Source organism: Heterocephalus glaber, unplaced genomic scaffold (genome assembly GCF_053883595.1).
Source record: "Heterocephalus glaber isolate CG9 unplaced genomic scaffold, H.glaber_assembly_v1.0 deba00001610, whole genome shotgun sequence".
Classification (NCBI taxonomy): Eukaryota; Metazoa; Chordata; class Mammalia; order Rodentia; family Bathyergidae; genus Heterocephalus; species Heterocephalus glaber.
In genome coordinates this window covers 6783191-6808622 of record NW_028258381.1, presented here as the reverse complement: position 1 = coordinate 6808622, position 25432 = coordinate 6783191, and the positions used below count along the sequence as shown (strand labels likewise).

Here is a 25432-nt window from a genome sequence, read left to right as displayed (position 1 = left end):
AACAAACAAAAAAACCAGAGAGGAAAAGAATGCTATGGTTTGGATCTTAACTGTCCTCTCCCATAAGTCCACGAGCTAAAGGCATGGTCATTAGTCTGTGGTGCCACTGGGAGGTGGTTCAACCATTACCAGGTGGGGATTGGAGGAAGAGAGGTCACTGGGAAAATGCCCTTGAAGCGGGTATTGAGATCTAGACCCTACTCCTCTCTCTGCTTCCTGGGCACCACGAGGCAAGCACTGCTCCTCCACTGTGAGCTTCTACCATGAATGGTAGATGCTTATTCCCAGAATAAGCATCTTTGTATCAAGTACAACCTCTGCAACTCCTAAACCTATGAATCCAAAAGTTGCCTTTGTTCAAAGGAATATGTTCCTCAGCTCTGGTTTTGGAGACCTTGTGCAGTAACTCATGTTTCTCTCACAATCCCCTAAGACTTCTGCAGAGGGAGGGCCCAGGGATAGAGACCTGAACTTTTAAAAAGGCAAGTAATGAGAATGTCTGAGTGGTATTTGCCAAGTCTTTTATTTCTAAAGGTATTCAAAAGCCAAACCTCTGGAAAACTTGTCCACTGGAACCATGGTGCATACTGAATTTCAAACTGCCCCTTGGTCAGAGATAAGAAATGTAAATGGATGGCTTCACACACGGGGCCCAGCTGCAGCACACTTTCCCAGTAATTGAGACTTTGTTCTTAAAAGATGAGAAAACAAATATTATAGTACCACAGCTCCATATCACATGATGAAAAATGTCTAAATCATCAAAGAAAAAAGTGCTTTAATTATCAAACTTCCACAAAATCAACAATCAGCTTATAACCGAGCATATGATAAATATGTCATTGGAAATAAATTACATGATGTTGATCTTACCATAAAAGAAAAATTATCAGTATAGTTTGTAAATACTCAAACAGGAGAAAATACTTTATTCAGTGTCATTAGTTGCATATAAATTCACACGAAATCAGATTCACACTGTATACCAGTCTCCTCTTATCTGAACTTTCATTTAGTTACCCAGTCAGCAGTGGTACAAAAAATACTAAATGGAAGTTTTATAAATAATCCATCCTCCTGAAATTATGTGTTCTAAGTAGCATGATAAAATTTGACACTGCCCCACTCATCCCTTCGTTCAGTGCATCCACACTGTAAACACTACCCAACCATTAGGCATTTAATAGCCATCTCATTTAGTAGATCAACTATCACACAGCAGCACAGTGCCCATGTTCAAGTAATTCTTACTTAACTATGGGCTCAAACTACAAAAGTTATAAGTGATGCAAAGGAAGCACCAGGGCACAAAACTTAAGACACATGTGGTACCACATGGCAACACTGCACAGCATATCGGAAAAACACACTATATATTCAGTGATATGCATTATTTTGGCATCCACTGACATAGATGGCATTGAAAGGTATGCTCCTAGGATAAAGAGGAATTATTGTATATAACACTGGAACCTTTTTATTTTTTAACTTATCACAATTAGACCAGGAGACGTCTAATGTCAATGAATTATTTGAGAAAATATTTATACAATGGATTTTATTTTTATCTTTATTGTTTTGTTAAGTTTGGGGTTGACCATCCACATTGTTCATGATGAAAAACATAGAAGGGTGAAAGTCTCCCACTTGCCCCCCCCAACTCTGTAACTAGTGTTATTTCCTGTATATATTTACAAATATTTACACACATACAAGCAAATATAACTATGTGCTTCTATTTTTTTTCACTTGGAGAAATTCTCATCAGATGAGCCTTTTCATTCCTTTTTATTGCTGCCCAATGTACGTATTTATCAGAACGTACTGAATCAATACCCTAATGCTTGAAGTCTGGCTGTTTCTCAATTACTGACTTGTTTCTTCCACCAAGACAGTGCGGCAAACAATAGCCTTACACACACACCTTCCTATCTGCAAGCACAACTACCTTATTAATTCTTGGAAATGGAATTAGTGGGCCACAGGAGTTTCATTTGTAGTTATTACAACTATTACTAAATTCACCAGGCCATATCCCTTTCCCAAAAAAGTACAATATTTGGAAGACATTTAAAATGACTGCATAATCTACCAGTAATCATTCCATACCCTTAATTCACATGACTTCTACAGACAATTGTCTCAGGGCTCTGAGATCTACACCAGCAGCCCATCACAGTTTTCTCAGCCTAGCATAACCCTCTCTTTTCACACTTTCTTCTTTCTTCCATTTGAGCTAGGCTTGAATTATAACATAACAAAAATAAAAAGCAATGGTTAGAAAGGTCAAGATATTTTCACGGGCTGGGGGATTTAGCTCAGTGGTTTCGCCACCTGCTGCACAAGCGCAAGGACCCAAGTTCGATCCCTGGTACCAAAAAACAAACAAACAAAAAAAAACAACTCAAGATATTTTCAATAGAAGAGTACTAACTAGAGTTCAGGGTACAAAAGCAGTACAAACCTGGATCTGTATAGCTCACACAGTTTGTGATTGTCTTCCAGCATAATTCACCATTGTGATTTACAATGCTATTAATATCACAATTTTCCTTGAATTCAAACCCAAGTTTACAAATCATGTCATATACAGAGGGAGAAAGACATGTGGTAACAGGATCCTCTATTAAAATCTGAAATATAAAACATAAAAGGCAGTTTATAGGAAAGAACAATAATTACTGTATATCTAAGTCACAAATTAAATCTCAATATAGAATGTACTTAAGTGTGACTGCTGTTAGGTTTTCTGGATAACACGACAGCTGTATGAGTAAAGCACTGCAATTAAATATTAAAGGTAATTTATGTGTTTTAAAACAAATGTTTAAAGACTTAAAATCATTTTATTGATCAAATTTGTTAATATAGAAGTTCACAGACCCTCAATGAGTTTCATGAATGTTGTATTATTCCTTTCGGTATTCCTTTCCTATCCCAGTTATCAAAACAAACATTTTTATGGAACATGTGAGTGTAGAAAACTGAGCCTAATATGGCTGCCCCAACCTCATCTGTACTGTCAGACTATTCTTTACACGAAGTCGAGTCCCCAAGACATAGCAATGCCCCTGTCCACAATAAATAACTTATTGAATAATTGGCTCCCACTCTGAGCTGAAACTCGGGTCTCCAAGGCTCCACCCCTTTTGGTTTGGGGGAATGACTACTACCATCATACAGTTCTGTAAGCTGTCTCTAGGTCTGTGAAAACATGCTTGTCTCCACCTGGAAGCGGAAGTTAGCCACCCGCACGACAGACCCACCACGCTGCTGCTCCGAACACCTGCCCAGAACAGCGAGGCAGCCTGGCTCTTCCTCCGCCCATCTCCGCCTCTCGACCTCCACTGTGACAAGGACAGAACGCTGCCCTCCGAGAGCAGCGGTCAACAGGGCTCTCAGTGAGCTTCCAGGTCCCAGCAAAACTGCCCTCACCCCGGACCACAGATATCCGCGGAGGAAAACAAGTAAGCCCTCTTGTGGGGCAGCCCCAGGCTCCGCCTGCACACTGGTCAGCGAGCCCTTCATCTACATGGGCCAACGCAACCCATAAGGGCAAGCGCTGTTCTGCCTCTCTAGTACCCTGCTCTGACGTCCCTCAGGACACGCCCTACCTCCATCAAGTCAGGGCCCGGCCCGAGGCTCACGCTGATGACATCACACCCCAGTCCGCTGTGCCGCGGAGCCGCGCACATCACAGAGCTGCGCACATCACAGAGCTGCGCACATCACACAGCTCTGCTTCCGGTCGTTTGCTGACCAAGGCGTCATTTCCGGCCGCGCGCAGTGCAGGCGCGATACTTCAAATTTTTTACGGGGCAGCTGAGTCCTTTGGCCATGGACTGAAAGGAGTCGTGGTAGCTCACTGGGAAGCTGAGCAAGATGGAGAATCGAGGCCGAGGCCAGAAATCGGACTTGAGCCATGGCCCTCAGACGCAGTCAGTGGGATTTAAAAAAGACAGGAAGACTAGCATGTTCCAGAAGGAGTCAGTGAGTGCGAGACTGTCCTTTTCAGTTGCTTGTCTGCTCACCTCACTAAAGCACAGGAGGGCAGGCATACTTTCCTTCTTTTTGCTTCCACCTTCGAAACTGAATTCTGAGCATGGGTTTAACTTTCCCTTTAGACTTGTCTAAGGGTTTTAAGTTCATGGAACTCTACGTTAAATAACTGAAAACTTACTTAACATGGTCGTCTTCAACTCTTTTCAGACTTGTAGGTTTCCAAAGAGTAATGTAATGATGTGTCAATTTTACCAACCAAAAATGAGTATGTATACAGTATATGTAGAAAAATACTGGGAAGCCAGACACCACACTAAGCTGTTTTGAATTTTTAAACATCAGCTGTCTCCTTACTTCAAGAATATGTACAGTATTGTTAACTTGCTTGATATTAATGGAAAAGGCCATTATTCAGTTTTATTGTTAGAGGTATCAGTTTCTATATTTTACAGAGGAAGGAACTAATGGGTGATAAGTAAATAGGCCAGGTTCACACAGCTAGGTAAAAGGAGAACAAGACTAGAAACAAATCTTATGGATTTCAAACTAGATGTTAGTAAACTATATTGTATTGAAGTTTGCTGTGTTGCAGATCACCAGAAAAAAATTTTTTCTTTGTGGTAAACAAAGGTCACTTCTATAAACTTAACTGCCAAATGAATGTCTGAAGTGAATTTGAAAGTTGAGTAAGCCTAAACTCAGATGAGAAGATAACATAGCTAGAGTTGGTATATAGGCCAAAATCTGGGCGTGAAGGGACATGGACCAAGGCAGCTTATTTGATAGGAGTGTGATCATTTGTAACTATTTTTAAAATCGTCTAGATTTTCAGAAGAAACTTGACTAGACCAGTATTTGAGAAGAAATCAAGTAAGGATCCTACAAATGCTCGTTAGATGACACTGAGTGCAATAATGCGCCATTGAAAACTTTGAAGTAATAATTCCCATATTTTCGCACATAAGAAAAGTCAGGACATCACCATCTTGATTTTTATCTGTTCTCCATTTTTTTGAGAATTAACTCATAACCCCTTTGGATAGGATTTCAGTGGGATTAGCAACCACTGTCTTTAACTTTGTCACAAGGATAAAATCGAAATACAGCTAATTAGATGTTTTTTGGCTGAGGTTTATTCAAGTTACACAGGGCAAGCTGAAGTGTCCCATGTGCCTTTCTGAGTCTAGTTCTTCAGCTTTCTTTTCCAATTCACAATAAGGTTTTCCCATTTTTCTAGTAAGAATCAGTTCCTATACCTTAAAACAGAAGATCACAAAACTTTAAGCAGATTACTAAAAATTGGAAACTTACCCATCTCGCTGTGCATATGCATTTGAAATCCTTAAATGTGAACAAAAAGTATTTAAGTAAACATTAAAGTAATGGCATCTCATGAGCAATTTCATTTCATTTTAAGACCATAGATAAGCTTAAGGTAAGGAAATGCTACATCAGTGAGTTAAATAATTCACTTTAACTTATATTACTAGATGCCTAAAAGTAGATGTGTGAAAGCTATTTCCAGTTTTTAAAAAATGATTACAAAGAATCTCACTAAAGGAATAAAATACTCTTGATGAGTATACTGAACCAGATACATAAAAAAGAAATAGAGATGTAATTTTGATATATATGTATTTTTGAAAATAGTTTGTTCACTAAGGGTTACTTTGAAGCTATGTGTGTGTGCCCCATTCCTATGATACAGTGACTTAAGTCGAGGGATGGATCTTAGGAGACCTCTATGAGCTACACAGCTGTAGCTTCCAGTGGGCTACTGTTCTAGTAATTGAGTCCCTGAAGGAAGAGAGGACAAATAGTGGATAAGATCTCCATATATAATGAATAATAATCAGTCAAGAATTGGAAAATAATTTTTTTACTTATTTCTTCTTTGTTCTCTTTCTTTTATGTCCAAATTTCTGACCTCCACTATATTCCTTCTAAGAACTTTATGAATATTTCTTGCAAGGTAGGTTTACTGGCAAATTTCCTTAATTTTTGTTTGACAAAGTCTTCATATTTCTCTCTCTGATTTAAAGGGTAATTTTTCAGGAAACAGAAGTCTAGATTGTTGTTTGTTTCTAGAAATATTTTACTGTACTCCACTCCTTCCTTGTATTCTCCCTCAAGAGAATATGTATGTACTTCTCATCTTTTCTTCTTTATAGGTGAGGTGTTTTTCTTTAGGGTTTCTTCTTGGACTTTTTTCCCCTTTAATTTTTGTGGTGCCATTTTTTGATTGTTTTGACATTTCCCTGCTATTAGTCCCTGATCTTCCTGGATCTAGGCTTCTGCATGTTATCTGATATTATTCTTAGTTATTATTCTTCAGATATTCCTTTGGTTCCTTTCTTTTCCTGCTGGTATTCCCACTATAAGTCATTTACACCTCGTGTCATTGTCCCATAGTACTTGGACACTTTTTTTTTCCAATTCTTGACTGATCTAACATAATGGTTTGTTCATAGTAATAATAGCAATGATGTTTTCAATTATGTATGGTTAGGGATACATTTTACATTTATGTGTATGTGTTTTCATGTGAGATGAATGATAGTGATAAAAGGGATGGGAGAGAAGAATTATAATTGTTTTATAATAAATTATACTATCCATGAAGTATTACAGTGCTAGTTGAAAATGAGTGTAGATTTGTTCTAAATATGTGTTGTCAAACTCTAGGGTAACCACAAAAAATGAAGTATAACTGATATGATAAGGAGATAAAATAAAAGGTGAAATGCTCAGTTCAAATCACAATAGGCAGAAAAGTAAACAAAAATAGGAACAAAGAACAATGGCAACAATTAGAAAAGAGTAACAAGAGTAGTTTAATCCAGCTATAATCACTTGGAAGGTCAGTAGTATAAATGCACAAGTTAAGACAGCAGTTGTCAGATTGGATATAAAGACAAGACTCAACATATTGCCTACAGTAAACTCACTTTGAAAGGAACACATATTGTTTGGGTTTTTCCCCATTAAGTTTGTTGGTACATTTTAGGTATAAAATACAGTTACATTCATCATTAGGATCTTGTACCTTTACATAATGTATCTTGGTTCTTATTTTTTCCCCTTCCCCTGCCCTCCCTTCACCCCCTCCACCCTTCCCTATTTGCAGACTTTGTTTCAATTTTTTTTCCTTTTCTCATATTTTTTCTTTTCCCTTCTTTCCTTTCCCCTACCCCTCCCATTTCCCCTGCTCCTTTAGACCTTTACTTCCTATTACACAATATCAATTATACATTTTTAAAATTGTATCAAGATCAGTATCAAGATCAAGAAGAAATTACCACAGATTTTACAGAATTTAAAAGGATATAGAAAGCATATTACAAAAATCTTTTTTGAAATAAATTTGACGACTTCTAAGAAGTACCTTGGAAGACAATTTAATGAAACTAACTCTGGAGGAAATATAAAATTTGAATAACATGTATTAAAGAAAGTATATTCCTAGCTTGAAAACCTACCTATATGACAACAGCAGGCTCATATACATTTTAACTGATAAATTATATCAAACATTTAAAGCAGAAAAAAGGAATACTTCTCCCCTCATTTTAGGAAATCAACATTGTGCTAATACTAAAACTGGATAAAGATAAAAGAAGAAAAAAGTATGAACATAGATAGAAATTTGTTTAACAAACTATTAGAAGTCATATCTGGCAGTATATAGAAAGTGGTTTATTATAGGGATGGCAGTGTTGGTTCACCATTGGAAGATCCATCCCCAAAACTCATCATTTTAACAGAGGAAAGGAAAAAGCCATATGATCCTGTCAGTAGTTGGAGAAAAAGTATTGGACTAAATTCTACAGCTAAGAACACATATTGTTTACAAGTAAATGGATGAAGAAAAATATACTGAGGTAACTATCAAAATGAAGTTGAAATAGCTACTTTAATTTCAGAAAAGGTGCACATCAAAGCATGCAAAGTTCTCAGGAATAAAGAGGACCATTGCATATTACTAAGGAGGCCAGTTCTCCAAGAAGACAAATTCTTTGTAGGTATGTGATAACATCACAACGTCAAAATATATGAATCAAAACTGCTAAAGGGAGCAATACATGAATCAACTGTTATAATTGGAGACTTTAACAGACCTTAATCAAAATGGAATGATTCATTGGGAAAAAATATATCATGATACATTTGAACTCGACACCATCAAATCAGTAAGACAATTGAAATCTATAGTTTATCCAACAACAGAAGATTACTCATTCTTCTTAAACTTACATGAAACATTCATTAAGATCACCACATGTTGGACCATAAGACACACCTTTAACAAATTTTAAAAACAGAAATGCAATTTCTGCTCTCAAACCACAGTAGAATTCAATACAAAATCACTAACAGGAAGTTAACTTATATTCTAAACATGGAGACTGAAAAATACACTTTTAAAGAACACATGGGCCAAGGAATCAAGAAATTTGGATGTATTTCAAACTAATTGAAAATAAAAACATTATGATGACTCAAAAGCACTTCTTGCAAACTTACTGCATTGAACACAGGCAAATATTAGAAAAGAAGGAATAAATCTCTCCTAAGAAATAGGAAAAGAACAAATTAAGTCCTGAGCACGCAAATGAAAATAAAATAAAAGTTATAGCAGAAATGAATGAAATTGTGAATGAACATCAGTAGATAAAATCAACAAGACAGTGGTTTCTTTGAAATGATCAATAAAGTTGGTAAGCCTCTGGATGGGCTAGTATAGAACAAATAGAATAGAAATGGTTAATAATCAGAAATGCAAGTAGAGATATCACTACAGATTCCATGAACATCAAGAGGATTATGAGAATATTATAAACAATTCTATGCACACACATTTGATTACCTAGATGAAATGGACCAATTCTTTGAAAGACTCTGCCAGAACTACCCCCCCCACACTAGAAAATAGGACTAATTTAGGAATTGAATCAATCATTGACAATCTTCCCAAAGAAAAAACACCAGACTCTAATGGGTTGATTGGTGAATTCTACCAAATATTTAAGGAAGAAATTGGACCAAGTTTCTACAATTACTTTCAGAAGATAGAATCACAGAGAGTATTTTCTAACTCAGTCTATGAAGTCAACATTACCCTGATACCAAAGCTAGACAAAGAAACTACAAGAAAACTTGAAATATGAAGCATGAAAGCATGAAACATAAGAAATATGAGCAATGATGCAAAAATCTGCAACAAAACACCAGCATTCAGCATAACATTCAAAGGACTGTGTATCACAACCAAATGGTATTTATTCCTGGAATGCAAGGATGATTCAACATATGAAAATGGGTCAGTGTAACACACAACATAAACATAGTGAAACAATGAACTGCATGATCATCTCTATTGATAAAGAAAAAGCATTTGACAAAATTCAACATTCTTTCATGATTTAAAAAAAGACAAGCTCCCACAACACAATAAAAACCATATTTTAAAAAAGCATAAAAAATATGCTTAATGATGAAAGACTGAAAGGTTTCCCCTAATATTAGACACAAGACAAAGATGATGATTGTTACCACTCTTATTCAACAATGAACTTGAAATTCTAGCTAAGCAATTAGGTAAGATAAAGAAACTTCTAGCTATTATCAAAGTAAAGAGTCAAAACTTTAACATAAGCGATTAGATCACTTACTTGGAACATATTAGGTCATAAATAAACATTTCCTTTATGTATACTGGATGTCACACAATGAATATTGCATGCCAAAACTATGGACAGAGGTATATATCAAATCAATACACTTTTGTTGTCTTTTCAATTTAAGACTTATAAATTTGTTACTCAAATAATTGTATCATTTATTCAAACATAAACTAAATGAGTTTAATGACAGGGTGGAGAATATTGTGTATATAAATGTTTCACCTTACAGCTCTACCCCAAGCCACTTAGTTGCCCTCTTTCGAGGCCACTCTTGTTTCTAGTTCTTTTGTATGTTCTGTGGATATTCTAAATATATGCACACAAATTTGCATATATGTTTGTGTGTATAAATAATAAGATAGGTATTGTTTTTCTTTTGCCAAGTTGATATGAGTAAATCTAGGATTTAGTGGCTGCATTTTCATAGAAGTCTGTTATAACAGATTTCCAAGCTTTATGTCTGCCTTGTGCCTCTATACCAAGGTTCTTTAATCTGAAATTACGTTTTGCAATTTGACAAGTGATCTATCTCCTCTCCCTTTCTCCCTTTCTCTCTTCCCTTCCCCTCTTCCCTTCCCTCACTCTCCTACTCTCCCTTTCTCCAGTATGCACAGATCTTAAGAGAAAGACTAAGAGAATCAATTCATGATGTTCAATATGTAGAACCTCCATTTGATGACTCAATTGCTGATATAGGTAAAGAATGGAAGAGTGCCCTGTCAAAATTAAAGTTTGCTAATTCATATAGAATGGAGCCTCTGAAGAAATTTCAAGCTCATTCAGTAGAAACTAAAGTCCAGCAGATACTAAAGGTAGGTTGAGGGCTGAGGATGTAGTTCACATTTATATACATTTCCAATACTATAGTAGAAATCTCCAGAAAAATAGGAGGGGTGTGTGTGTGTGTGTGTGTGTGAAACTTATTATAAGAATTGGCTTATGCAATTACAAGGATCAAGGGTTTCCATGATTTGTTGTGTGTAACCTACAGAACCAGGAAAACTGGTGGTATATTGCAGTCTGAATCCAAAAGCCTGAGAACCAGACAAGTTAGTTGTGTAAGTCCCAGTTCCAGACTACAGACACAAGAACCTGGAACACTAATGCAGGAGATGGATTTCCCAGCTCCATCAGAAAGGGAAATTCACCCTTCCTCTACTTTGTTGTCCTATTCAGCCTTAAGCATAGGTTATAATAATAAGAAACACACTAAAGAATCTCCTAAATTTTAGATGTATTCTGTTTCCTCCATTGTAAAGTAGTCCAGTTTTCCCAGATAGGTAAGATTGGTCATACCAGCCAATACCATAACTCCTTTCTTTGCTTGTTGATTAAGAAGCATTAAAAGCCTAAAGTGCCCATGTAGCAGTCATAACTTTGAATTCATTGAAATCAGTTTATGTTCATGGTAAAATAATTCCTTCCTCTGAAAGAAAGACCTTTAGGCTAGAGGAGCATGAGGTTTTGGGTGCAAGAAGCAAAAGTTTTACTACCACAGTCCATAATGGGCAGGTTGCATAGTAATTTGGTGTTCCATGGTTAAGCATTCAGTCTCTCCAAATGACCAATATCGTGCACAAGGAGAATACTTAACTACAGATGACAGCAAGAACTTGTTTCAAAATCTGAAGGCCTGTGTTCTAATTCTCCTTTAGGGGCCTCCCAACAGCTCTACATAGCATGCATATTGCCATTTATAAAATTTCTAATGAATCTCCTGACCCAAGTGGCAGAGAAGCTTTCAAAAGACTAGACCTATTGTAGAACTCCCCTTTTTTGGGGGGGGAGGGGTTTGACCCCACTATAAACTACCACCTTTTTGTGTCACTTTCTAAATGGATCAAAGTAATATACACAAATGAGTAGTATATTACCTTCAAAGTCCAAAGAGGCCCAACCTTAGTTATTTTTCTCTCATTGGTAAGACAAAATACTGAATGCCCAGAGTTAAAGGAGGAAGGGTTTATTTAGCTCACAGTTTGTAGAGGTTTCAGTTCATAATTGGCTGACTCCAGGGCACATTGGCATGGGAGAGGAGTGCTGCAGAAGAGAAACAGTTCACGGAGGGGAAAAGGCAGGAAGGCAGCAAAGCAATGAAATAGCAAGGAAGCAAACAGCAAGCAACAAGCAACAACCCTTTCTGTCCCTTATATTCTATCAAGGCTACCCACCCACAGGGCGGGTAGCACTCACACCCAGGATGGGGCAGCTCTAATCCTAGCATTGCACTGTGAATCAGTCCCTGCATCGCATACTTGACCCTGGCATTACACAGCCTAGATTCAGCCACTTCTAAAAAGTACCACCTATGAGCACATGAGGCTTCTGTGACACATCTAGATGCAAGCCATAATAGGACCACTAGATGTGCTTACTTTTTGGTTGTAGAAAGGCCGGGGATTTAGCTTAGTGGTTATGCTGCCTGCCTCGAAAGCACAAGGTCCCTAGTTTATTAATGTCTGCTGTAAATTTACTGATTGTTTCATTTATTGAATTCTTTAGCTGTTTATTTTTATCTTCTTTGAACTTGCCAAGCACCTTATTGATCTGTTTTTTATCTCCTCCATTATACTATCAAATAGTTTGGCTGTGTGGCTTTTGATCCCCTCCACCAATTCCCCATAGATCAGCCTTGGGAGAATTGAAAGTTTTTGGAGACATTTTGTTGCCTTGCCTTCTCATGTTTCTATGGATTTTTGTTTTGTTTTATATGTGTTTTTTTCCACTGAAGTTTGTGGGCTGATTATAATGGAGGACTTCATTGTTAGTATAGAGGCCTTTGTGGTGACCTCTTCATGCTCTTTGGGCATGGGTAACTATAGGCCTTTGCCCATGTCCCAGGATTCAACTACCTCCATTTATTTGGGAGGGGACACTGCAGTATATTTGGGCCAGCACCCAGTTCTCCAGGAATGGACTGCAGTATTATTAATGGCACAAAGGCAATCCAGGCATACAGAAAAAAACAATTAATAGTTCAACTGCATCACCTTGGCAGAATAACAATATTGGCTGCAGTTACAGCATCAAAGACAAAGTAGATCTTGACATATCCAATGAGCCAGTACTCTACTACCCTTAACCATAGAAAAGAGACCTATAATTACAAGCAGTAATACAAACAAAATATTGACAAACAGTAAATATGTACTAAATACATCAATTATACCCCCACTAACAATAGAACAGTATTCAATAGTAATAGCAGAGTTACTAACTAAATTTCATAAAGCTTGATGGTTATACTAGTAATAATAATGAGGTGAGGAACTGGAGAATGAGTAAGTAGAATTTGCAAACTTAATCAATGGAATATTAGGAGAAAAAAGTGAGATAAAGGTTTATTCTATTGAGTAAAAGGAAATTAATAGTATTAGGTAAATGTAACAGAAAATATCAAAAAAAAATAAAATACAGACAGTAAAATAAAGAGGAAAAAGCAACACAAGGAAAGCCAGAAAAGAAAAAGAATCCTAAACTCTAAAAACTCAATACTAGAAAAAGAAAATACGAGTCCAAAAAAATTACTATGTATTTTTAAATGAATGGTTTCTTTCTAGGATCTGCAGTCTTAGAATGAAACAAGTCACAACTTTTTCCTCCTAGCTTTGTGAGGTTCCTTGTTGGTTTGTGAGGTTTCCTGCCCTACTCGAGAGGCTTCTATGTTCATACATCCCAGACTGTAACAACTGTACAAGCTGAGGTGTGCCCTCACTCACTTGGTAAATGGGAAAAGCATCAGACCACTGGTTTATTCTCAGTATAGGCAGTGGGCCAGGGGTTCAAGTAGACTACTGAACTTGATACCAGCAATTTCAGATCCAACCTTCTCTAAAAGCCACACTTGCCAGGCCTAGTTTTTCACTGTGGAGACTGGGACCCTGTCCTTCCAGACCTAAGCTTAAAATTTCTCGAGGATCTATGTGTCTAGCCTGTACCCTCTCTTCACTGCCTCCTGTGCTTGACTCAGTAACTATGGAAGGTTAACTGGAAACCTGAAGTGGAGTTGTTGTGTAGTTGTTCTTTGGCTCAGTGTTAAACAATCCCTGATTAAACACTCTGGTAAAATAGTGTGCACTGCACTGGGTTTTTCCTCCAAATTTACTAGCTATTTGGGCATTCCTTAGCCTACTTAACTTGTCATATAAAGTTATCTATCACAAATATGGCTTTGGGGTTTTTGTATATGAAAATGTATGGACAGAATGATTACCCTAATTTTGTGTAGTACTTATCTGGGAAAATGTCAAAGTGCATCATAGTCAATAATACTCAATAATCTTCACATTGATAATATGAGCTAGCCTAAAGAAAATGTTCTTTTGTTATTTCATTCATCTCTTAAATGTCCATAAGTTATTTATCTCTCAGATCCCAAGTTTCTCCCATATTCTAAGGAATAACTTTTAAAAAAACATCTGAGATATATATGTGTGAAAAATTGATTGCTGAATACATTTATAAAAAGCTTAAAGGCAAGTAATCCATCTTATGCATAGAGTGCCTTCTTTAGTCTCACTGAAATCTAAAGTCCATTTAAGACAGTTGCTTAAAACTTAGGTTAACTCAAAACAGCTTCTTCAATTTTGCTAATACCTTAATGTTAATATTAATACAGTATTTATACTACCTTTGATATCTGAAATTTAATATAGGGAAAAAATGTAACTCCCAACCTACAAGATGTCAGATATGCCGAGTTCTTGTTCCTCAAAATCGAAGAATAAATTCTAAGGAAAAACAGAGGTTAAAAGTAGGAAAATTTATTGAGAGAGTTAGCTCCTGAAAGGCAGGAGGAGACCTGAAAGTGGGTTGCCACAGACCCCACTTCTCAGAGGAAATTTTATAGAGCAAAATCAGGGGGATACAAAATCACAAGGTAGATACAACGTGGATCAGAACTCTGATCAACTGGGCCGGGATTTAGCTCAGTAGTGCCGCCGCCTGCCTCACAAGTGGAAGGTCCTGAGTTCGATCCCCAGTACCAAAAAAAAATGAAACTATGATCAACTAATAAGATAATAAGTATAGCCACTTAGGTATTAATGATCCAATGGGGAAGCAAGTCATGCAGCAAGTGTACATGGAAAGAACAAAGGCCCTTTCAGGAAGGGATGGATCCGAAGGTCCTGGTCACCCACCTGGGTGACTGATGTCTATCTAGACTTTATTGAACCAGGCGAAAATTATATTATAATTTTCAATTTATTGCCTATCCCTTGGAAAAGCATGTAGGCCTGGTCACGCCATCTTTATCTCGAGTCCTGGCCTTCGACAGATGCACCTCCAGCCACAGTTGTAATGTGTTCTCATCATCTGCACTGACTCTCTTGAGGGCCTAGCCCTGTATGACTGCCTATAATATTTCTATCTAACTTAGCTGTCTATAATACTATCATTCTGGACCTATATACTCTATAAAAATTCCTTAGTTTTTTGACATCTCTTAGGGGAACTGGGGCCATAATCTTGAAAGACACACTACTGAATGCCTTAATCTTAAATGTTGAAATTCTCCCAAACCAAAATTCCTAAAGTCTAAAATCCTAAAAGATCAAAATATCAAAAATATAACTATGGGGAAAATACCAAATATATTTAAAAGACAATTATTCATGTTTGTAAAGGGGAATTTATTTGAAAAACATGACAGAATGTTTCTTAGGCAACTTTACACAGTGAAATAGGTAAGAACACATCAATTTTTAAGAGTACAAACTCTCAGGTATACTAATGATAGTTATATAGGTATAACAGTTATGAGCAGACAAACTGGTTAACAAAGAATAGATCAGAAAGTGAAATGTATCACTATGGTTGGTAATTAATGTGCACCTAGCTTCACAGTCAGCAATACCATGATAAACAACCTAAGTATTTTGGTGAAATTAATCAAAACTCTGAGGGGGTCCCACTGCATATGCAGTTGCCCAGAGAGCCAAGATCTTAAGACATTTTCTCCTTCACAAATCCAGATGTATGAAAAGGACATCTCTTTGTTTACTTAGCAAGTTTCCATGCTTTTATATATGTACAAAAAGCTTACTCACAAAGTCAGTGTCACAATAGTGCTCTTCTGTGTAGTCAAATTTGCAAAGAAATGCATAAAAGAAATTAAAATTCTAAGTCTTTACACAAATTATACCTTCAGTACTGGAAATGTTGCGACCATGAAATACATGAGAGAGTTGTAAAAAATGTTAATAATTTAAAATGGAGGATGGAACTTTAAAAAAGAAAAAAAACTAAAAAAGAGGAAAATTTGATGTGAAAAAATGTATTACACTAATAGATTATAGACAGTTACAGAAGTGGTCCATAAAAGCTTGCCAACTTTTAGTACTTTGAAATTTTGCATTGTTATGAGCAGCTCGTTGTTTTTTCTGGGATCTGGCTCTCATAGAATATATCCACATTCATTTTCTTCATGGTGCTATCACTGGGAGCCCAGGTCCTAACACTGTGAAGTATTGGCAGCACACATTAATTCTTTGTCAAATCTTTCTCAAACCTTTGCCAAAAGACAAGACACATAAATCATCATTCAGAGGATTGGTAGAGTTTATTGCAAACTGATAGATTTTCAGAGTGAGAAAGAGCACACACTTTCAAGCATTAAGGTGGGCAAATGCCAAGATGGTAGTTGCACTGAAGGAGGTCTCAGGTTACATTTATATGATTAACTGGGTCTTTCAAGGAATAACCTTTTCTTCCTCTGAAGTCATTTATTTACAAGGAAAATGAGTTGTGTTGATCTGTTACCTCCCTGTTTACTCCCTAGGAGGATGTCTCTGTTTAGTTCGTTTTGAGACTTTGAGGTTTTTCCAACCATCTTCCATGATCTGGACCTCGTATATGCCTTGGACCTTAGCACCCCCAGAGAAGGTTATATTCTCTTGAGCTAAAGTTTGAAGCCATGAGATTGTGTGATTTTTATCTATAGCTAATGATTAAGAAAGCAAAGGAAGTAGAAAAAAAATCATGTCTCTTTTGCTTTTCAAGAAACCCCCAGCAGCCTGTTGCCATAACTGCTAATGCCTAACTTTCTGCTTAATAGTCCTTCTCTTTTAAATATTTTCTTATGATTTGATACACACTAGCATTTTCATTCCCTATTAAACTTCTCCATCTTCTGTGTCATGCTTCTTTGTTGTTTTGAGATTGTGGAAATCTAGACATATTTTTTTCCAGTGCCGGGAATTGAACTCAGGACCTTGCATTTGCCAGGCAGCCATGGTGCTGCTGAGCTATATCCCTGGTGGGGCAGTTTGTGGAAATCAATTCCACATGCACAAATAGACAGATTACCACTTTGGCAGAAATAATACTGGTGATCAAGAAACAACACTGGTGTGTCTTCTTATTCTGCCTGCATAATTATTTTTGAACCACTCAACAACTTTGCTGGGTTCTTCAGGTAAATGTGGCTTTCATTTAATCTTAAAATGTCCTGAAATTTCATCAGCTAGAAGGAATGTCAGTGCAGACAAATGACACATTTTTTAAACTGAAGTTTTTATCATTGCCATATTGTATGACCAATCCATTCATTGGACTTTCACCGAATGCAGTGGGCTAAATGAAAATACACAAACTTTATGGGTAACACCTTGAAATTCACTTTAAAAAACCTTAATCACATTGAATTCCAATCTGTCACAGTTTAGGGATTCAATTGAAATGAATTTTCTTCTTCAAAGTCCACCAAGTCTTCAAATAACCATTCATAATGTGCTTTGCTTTTTCCTGTCATCATACAAAATGAGAAGATAAATTTTAGATTGTATGGACACAATATAGGCATGAATCATACATATTTGGTAAATACTGCAAGGACAGTTTTGAAAGTGCCAAAGTAAAGCAAGTGCTATTTTTTTCTATTTTAAATTGTGTGGTAAATACCAGAAGTCTACCTTTGGCAGTCAAATCCTACACAAAGAATCACTTATCATTTGATGTGTTCCACAGCCTGCGGAAGCCTTGCCAGCAAGTGTCCTTGATTCAGAGGTTGCTGAATTCTTTCAACTTTCTAATTTTCTGATGAAAGACAAGTTTTTAAGAAAAGAGTTGTGTGCTGTGTATGAAAGGACAGAGGTATTAGGTGATAGAATAATATGGCATTTATCCCACATAGAACCAAATATGTACTACTTCCTTTGCCATAATTTGGCTTTCTACCCCTCTTATATATCCCTAAGCCAAGGAGAATTGCAGTTTTTGAAATTTTGCCATTTAGAATTTCAGTATTTGGGATTTCAATCTTTGGGGATTGTGGTTTTTAGGATTTTGATCTTTAGGTATTTTAGATGTTAGGGATTTTGAGCTTTTGAGATTTCACCATTTGGGATTGTGAGGTTTGATGTTGTGATCAGCACTGCCCTCAGTCACCTCTGGAGTAACTGCCCTCAGGAGTCACCCTGAGGCACTAGGTAGCAACACGGCTAGACTGAGAAAGATGACTCTGCCTGTCCTGTTTGTCAGGCAGACACTGCTGTGCATCATTTTGCATCTAACATTGTTTTAGAATTCTTCATTTCTATTCATTGCTAATCCCAAAACATTCTTTCACTAATATTAGGTATAATGGAAACTTGGCCAGAACTCCATTTTTCAGATATGTTAATTAAGGTAGCTTGTGAAAATTTTACAAGCTATTGAAACTATCTGCATAATTGCCTACCAAAATAATGCATGAATTTAGATTAGATCGTGGTTTATACAACAATCACTTAAAATTTAGCTCTGGGGTATAACTCAGAAGTAGTTCAGTACTTACCTCACATGGACCACTGAAAATAATATTATTGGGACAACTGGGGAAATTTGAGTATGAATGTGAATAATACTAGATAGTAACAATTTAATAGCATAGTTAATTTTGTTGGTGTAATTATGCATTGGGATTTTATAAGAGATTGCCTTTATTAGAAAAGCAAGGTAAAGAACTTAGGGGGTGACATATCCATGATATGACTTTTTCCCAAATGGTAAAATAAAAAAGTGTGCATAGAGATAAATTAAATGAAATTCTTATCTATTTGTTCATTGTTCTATTATTTATATCCTTCTATATTTTTGAATTTTAAAAGAATTTCATAAGTAAAAATTAGGGAAAATAAAATGCATAGCAGTTTCAATTCTAAAGGAGTAAACCAAGAAATCATAAACCATGTTAAAGTAAAAGCAAAGGCAATTTTTGCTTAGGTAAAGAATAAATTTGCAAATCTGAAAATTCAGGCTCATTTAGAAACTCAATAAGTATTCCATCAAATAAGGATAGATTTTTGTTCTAATTCTTTTGTGGTATTGGGATGAACTCAGTTACATTCCCAGTCCTTTTAATTTTCTTTGTTTTTGTTGTTCATTTTGAGACAAGGTCTTATTAATTTGCTCAGGCGAGGCTTGAACTTGTGATCTTCCTAATTCACACTTCCAGATTGAAGACTGAATTTTTAAAGGGAAAAAGAAGGGGGAACAATGAAGTGAAGTGAAATAAATTGTTTTGAACAATTTTGATTGGCCCTGTTAGTTACAGATTGGTGCTGGGGATCTGGTGTTACATTGAGCTATATGTGATTGGTTGGGCAGTCTTTTAGAGCAGTCAGCAAGTCAGCAGAAACCTTGTGTTTGAGAATTGTGGCCATTTGTAGTCTTGCAAGCACACTCTTCCCAGATAGCAGTCTTCATCTGGAAGTTCAAGTGAGGGACTCCTTGGGGGTGGGGGGGCAGAGCAGGCTGTGCCTGTCAGACAGAATCCCTGATACACAGAGAGGTTTTCATCTCTCTCTCTCTCTCTCTCTCTCTCTCTCCCTCTCCCTCTCTCTTTTTTTTTTTTACCACAGCCATCTTAATTCTTAATGCCACAAGATAGTTTAAGTTTTGACTTCATCAGATCACTTAACATAATCTCTTGACCTGTTTAAATTATGAACAGTTAAAATATTTTAATTAGATATAGGGACTGAAGAATATTTAGGAAACCCATCAAAGAGGGAGGTAAAATTTCTCTTCTGCCCTTTTTGTGTGGTTACCTGGCCTAAAATTTAAACTGACATTAGACAGATTAACAGGAGAAAACCAGAAACTTAAGTAACTTTTAAGTGGAAATGGAAGCCTTCACAAGGAAATGCAGACACAGAGAAGAAGAGTTAAACACATGTATACTAGTTTGGACAAAGAGGAGCAAATTGTAAAAATATAACCAGTCAGAGGGGCTTGAGCTAGGGCATATAGTTGTGGAAAAGTGACAAGGCAGATGCAGCTTAACTGAATAAAGATTGTTTGTATGGATTCCCCTTGGCACCCATTACCATTTCTGGTAGTGAGATGTCTTCCTCCTGGCATGGGTCTGGGGCATACCTTTCTCATGAGAGTTTCATCTTCTCCTTTTGGGGAGAGAAGGAAGGTTGGAGTGCCCTCATGCATCTTCTGTTTTTCAACTGCCTTTGACTCAATCAGTATGACAGGGAGTGTATTTTAGGATGGCAACCTTCCTTCATTACCACAGACTCAGATGTATTTTGAAACTAAACTAATAATTGTCAGCTGGTATTTGGCAAAGATATAATGGCTCGTGGCTTTAGAACGTAAAAATATGTTCAACTCAATGCAATAAAACATTTATTTGTGATATAACAGCATATATTTTAAAATTAATTTTATTGGTACACATTTGCTATTCTAATGATCATATTCATCATAGGGAATTTGTACCTGTACATAGCATATCTTGATTCTTCTTTTTTCCCCATTCCTCTCCTCTCCCTTCAACCCTTCTTCCCCTCATTTACACAAGTTTTGTTTCCATTTTTCTTTCTGTTCACTTTTTTTCATTTTCTCTTCCTTCCCTTTTCCCTCCTCCTTCCCTTGTTCCCCTTCCCATTTGAACAAGTTCTTCCCACTTCCATTTTAGTCCTTATTTGTCCTTTGGTTTCTCACACAAGAGAAACAATGCAATATTTAAACATGTATGTCCAGTTTATTTCACTTAACAGTATGGTCTCAAGGTGCATCCATTTACCTAAAAATGTCTCAAGTTTATCCTTTATGGCAGAGTAGTACCCTATTGTATATAAAAGCCACATTTTCTTTATCCTTAGTAGCATATATTTTTGATATGTCTCACTTGTCCCTACCACATAGGCTGAATTGAATTGAATATATGGGCTGGGGATGTAGCTCAGTGGTAGAGTATTTGCCTAGCATGCATGAGTCCTTGATTTAATCTCCAGCACTGCCAACAAACAAAACAAAAAATGAATTTATTGAATGTAGTAGGAGTTCGAGTAGTATTGAACACATGATAATTTATATAATAGTACTGAGCATGACAAGGCCTCGAATACCTTACTGGACATGAAGGTGGACCATTAGGGAAGTGGGGATTTCCATGAGTCCCAGGAACACTGAATATGGTACAAGACACAGAAATGTGTGTATTGGTGGAGCTTGTGGGTATCTCTCTACATAGGAAAGCTCAATGTTCATTGTAAAGGGAAATGTAGGTAGATATAGCTAAGGTTAAGCCAACTAAAAGGTCCTGGTGAGTGGGGAGTGAGCAGGAACACAGAGGCAGAGAGGGGAGCAGAGGGAGGTAAACCTGGAGGCTGGGGGAACATGGGAAGCTTACTCTGAAACCCACTCATTTTATGTTAAAAGCCATCAGAGCTTTACATGGGAGGCTATGGACAACCTCATGCCTGAAAAAAAGAGAGTCTGGGTTGTGAGGGTGAAAAGGGCGAGAAACAGCATTCAACATTGGCCCACAAGGTGTGGAGGATTGAGTGAGATAAGAGGAATTTTAGAAAATTTGGAAGTAGGATAATCCCTTGGGCTAAAGAATTGATTTTCTAGTCAATCCCCAGAGTTCTTAAAATTATGTACTTCGGGGTTAATTGCCAACTCGGGTGCTTACAGTTGTCAGACAATGAATAAGTGAATTGGATGTGATACAGCCAACCAAAGACAAACATGCCCAATTTTACTGTCTGAAATAATAGAACAAAGTTGTCAAATACAACTTTTGCTAATTCTAGTTAATCCAAAGCTGCTGCTTTTTAGAATTCTGGTTTAGGGGCAACAGCTTGGGACCCTGAGGTAAAGGTTACAGCCCACACATGAGATGTAGTAGTTCCTAGACAAGTAGTGGGCAGCAGGCTTTATTGTCAGAGGAGACTGATTTTGAGTCAGATTCAGAAGACAGCACAGTTACTGCTGAAGTTGGGAAAACAGAGCCAAGGCCAAATGCTTGAGGGAAAACAAGTGCTTCTAGGCCCACTTCTAGAAGCATCCTAGAAGGAAAGGACAGAAGTGGGTGGGGAGAAAGGTAGGGAATATTTACTTGGTTGATTTTACATTCCTATGAAATTGGCTGGTAGGGGTCCATTCATTATCACCAGAACCACAATCAAGGGTAGTGTGAGAAACTGAAAGTGTAAATAAGGATTAAAATGATTAAAATGAATAGTTGATAATTTGAAATATTAAAAGGTCCAAAGGTGTAGGGGTGGTGGGAGGGGAAGGGGAAAGGAAAAATTATGAGAAAAGAAAAAAATGGAAACAAAATCTATGTAAATAGGGAAGGGTGGAGGAGGTGAAGGGTGCACAGGTAATGGGGAAAAAAATAAGAACCAAGATACATCATGTACAGGTACAAGCACACAATGATAAATGTAAACGTATTGTATACCTAAAATGTACCAATAAAAGAATTTTTTTTAAAAAAGAGTTTTGTAATCTGGGTGTGCTCATAACCAAGTCACTTAATCAAAGCCATGTGTAGATCTGCTTAGGAGGTGGTCCAATTCAGCCCTTAGTTTGTAAGAAAGACTACTGTTTCATGGCTGCTGAGCCATGTGTATTTCCTCCAAGCTATATTACTAATTTAAAAAAAAATGTGATTAGAAATCGTTGATCTCCTTTGTATTTTCCCATGGAGTGAAAAGCCTGAGAGACAGGAAGAAAGCAACAGGTTTCAGTTCAAAGGGACTGATAGAAACAGCATTGACATGAGGTAGGCTCTGGGTGACTTTGGGTAAACGCAAATATAAATTCATACAAATTACAAAAGGTTCCTTTCCATTATCTATGAATTTCCAGATGCCTTCTTTTTAACTTCCCTGGGTCTTCACGATAACTGTTTGACAGACTAATCCAATAAAATGAAACTTACAGCTAAAGTATAGATAATGAAGAAAATTGAACATAATTGTGAAAATCAAAATGACTTTTTTCAAAATTATTATTTTGAAATAAATTTGGTAAGCATAAAATTTAATGTTATTTTGTTAGGGATATGTGTATTTTTAAACAGTTGTATTTTTTAGATACATGTTTTCTACTAGAATTATTATATAAAAACATTTGGATTGACTATTACAATATTTTTCTTAATGTTTTGAAGGAAAGTCTAAAAGATGTCAAATATGATGATAGAGGCTTATCTCAATTGTCCCTTCAGTTGGCAGACCAAATATTGTTAGCAGTCAAAGAATTTGGGTACCACCGTTATAAATTCATTATAAAAGTATTATTTATTCAAAAGACTGGTCAAGCAATAAATGTAAGTACCCCACTGATCCAGCATCTGTCAGTTAGAACTATAAGCACCTTCTCCCTCCGGATCTGATATTTATTGTGAAAACTCTAAGGAACTCCATTCCTGAGGTGCTTCTGGAATGCAAGATCATTTTGTTAAATATATTTTATTTTTACTGTAAATTATTTGAAAAGTACTGAACTAGAATAGCATTTTGCTGTTAATTTATGAAACTGCAGAGTTATCCTATTTCTTGATCATACCAATTTTGACAATTTAATGTTTTTAATTAATCAGATTACTTTGGGCACTAATGTATGTTTTGAGGAAAATACAAAAAATTATAAGATATTGGCCAGGAATTTCAAGAAGCTTTTATTCTAGCCAAGGAATAAAGCAATCAATTTTAGAATTTAAGAAAATAGAATGATATGAATATGTTAAAACCTAGGTTTTAGAGTCAAATTGCACAGGTAGAAGTTACAGAGCAGCACTCACTGTGGCCTTGGTATGGTTTTTCCATCTATGAAATGGTAATGATAAAACCCTACTTCCTGGAAGTATTGTGAGGTTTACATGAGATTATGTGTATTAAAATCTTTAATATAGATGCCAGCATAAAGCCCTCTATAAGGCTATTATCATTATTTTTAAAGAAAAAGATGATACCCCTAGCCATGTAAGTACCTAGGGAGTTTGTTTTGAATATATAGGAGCTGGAAAGAAAATGGAGAAAACGCGTTTGTAGCAATCTGAGGGGCTGCATGGAGGAGGGCACTGAATATGGACCTAGACAGGTGGAGAGAGCCATGGAATCTTATGAGTCAGCATGGCCAGCCCTGGCTCCCATGGGAAGTTCTTCCACACATGACACACACACACTTAAATCACAGGAAAATTCTAGATGTTGGCATGTTCTCTAGAGGTAGGTGATATGATGGAGTACCTGAGAGATACTTGGATTACCTAGAGAAGGGAAGGCTGATGTCTAGATAACGAAAGGAAATAAGCAGTGCCAAGAACAATGGAGGTGGTTCCAAGCAGAGCAAAGTTTCAGCGCAAACCTCCAAGGCAAGGACAAATTTGGCGTGCTTGTTTAAGAAGTGTCATTGTGCAGAGTGGTATGATGTGTGGTCAGGGAACATGCTAGCCAATACCACTGAAGAATACCACCCCAACTGTAGAAGCTTAAAATAACAGCCACATCTCTACTCACTATTCTGTGGAGCAGTTCAGCTGGATCCACTCCTTGTTCTTCTGGTCTCAGTAATGCTCTTACAGCCACCAGCTGACTCAACAGGGCCTGGAGGTCTATACAGGCCTCTCACACGTCTAATGGCTGGTGCTGGCAGGGCGCCTAGGCTCCCCCACATGTTAGCCATCATACTCCAGTAGATTGAGGTCTTCCTTCCACAGGAGTCTCAGCACAGCATTCCATGAGGGATAGAGCAAGACCTCTAATTGTTCTGCTTGGAAGTTGCACATTACATTGTGCTGGCCAGTCCAAGTCATAATGCCAACTCATATTCAAAGGGTGAGAAACAAAGTCAACCTCTCGATAGGAGAAGCCAGAAAGAACATGTGGCCATTTGCATCCACCACATAGAATGAGGCTGTGGTGAGATCATGGGTGGCTTGGTAAATGAAACAGGCATAAGGATTATACAGGACAGACTGTTCCTATCATCATTTACATTTCTTGTAAGGGTGGAAAGAAGGATTCCTAATCATGGCCAGTAATGCAACAGAGTAGTACTGTATGCAGAGCTATTAGACCTGAAAACAGAGCCTTCTGTTCCTTCCCAGGGCACACTCTGTAAGGCCACTGCAAGCCTCTAGCAAAGAAAAAGGGAACCAATCAGTATCACTCCCAAGTTTCTTAATGAAAGGGAAAACTGGACAAATTACTTCTTAAATACAACTTTCTAAGATATTGATGTAATTTTCTTTTAAAAATCAAGTTAGTATGGATTTAAAAATTCTTAACAAGTTCAACTGAAATTTGGTCTTTTAAAAATTTCTCTCACAGGTTGCCAGCAGATGGATCTGGGATGTTGCATGGGACAACTGGGTAGAAGCTAAACATGAAACTGAATCTTATGTGGCATTGGCCTTGGTGTTTGCTGTTTATTGTGAATAGCTAAATACATATACTAAAGTGTTTATTTCCCAACTTTTTAAAAATAAATGAAATGTATACATTTATGAA

General features: G+C 36.9%; 2 protein-coding genes across 7 annotated transcripts in view; one reads left to right on the top strand and one right to left on the bottom strand.

Annotated features, from left to right (window-relative positions):
• Nucleotides 1-3751, bottom strand: part of Ermard (ER membrane associated RNA degradation) — a 25817-nt gene extending 22066 nt beyond the window's left edge. For 2 of the 5 annotated variants that reach the window (XM_004868842.3, XM_087196011.1), the window contains exons 1-3: nt 3615-3751; nt 2465-2633; nt 552-691 (exon numbers count right to left, since the gene is read on the bottom strand). In XM_004868842.3, coding sequence (XP_004868899.2) covers nt 552-691; nt 2465-2633; nt 3615-3695 — 390 coding nt within the window. In that variant the 5' untranslated portion in view covers nt 3696-3751. Of the gene's footprint in view, nt 1-551; nt 692-2464; nt 2634-3228; nt 3529-3614 lie in introns of those variants that run through there. The other 3 variants (XM_021247608.2, XM_021247610.2, XM_013067092.3) reach the window with 2 other exon arrangements.
• On the top strand, nt 3741-25432 carry Dynlt2 (dynein light chain Tctex-type 2). 2 transcript variants are annotated; one of them, XM_004868844.4, is made up of 4 exons: nt 3741-3990; nt 10292-10498; nt 23089-23247; nt 25253-25432. In XM_004868844.4, exons 1-4 carry the CDS (start codon nt 3883-3885, stop codon nt 25361-25363), a joined length of 585 nt encoding a protein of 194 aa, XP_004868901.1. In that variant the 5' UTR covers nt 3741-3882; the 3' UTR covers nt 25364-25432. The 2 variants fall into 2 exon arrangements, with proteins under 2 accessions (XP_004868901.1, XP_021103271.1); XM_021247612.2 differs by lacking the exon at nt 23089-23247.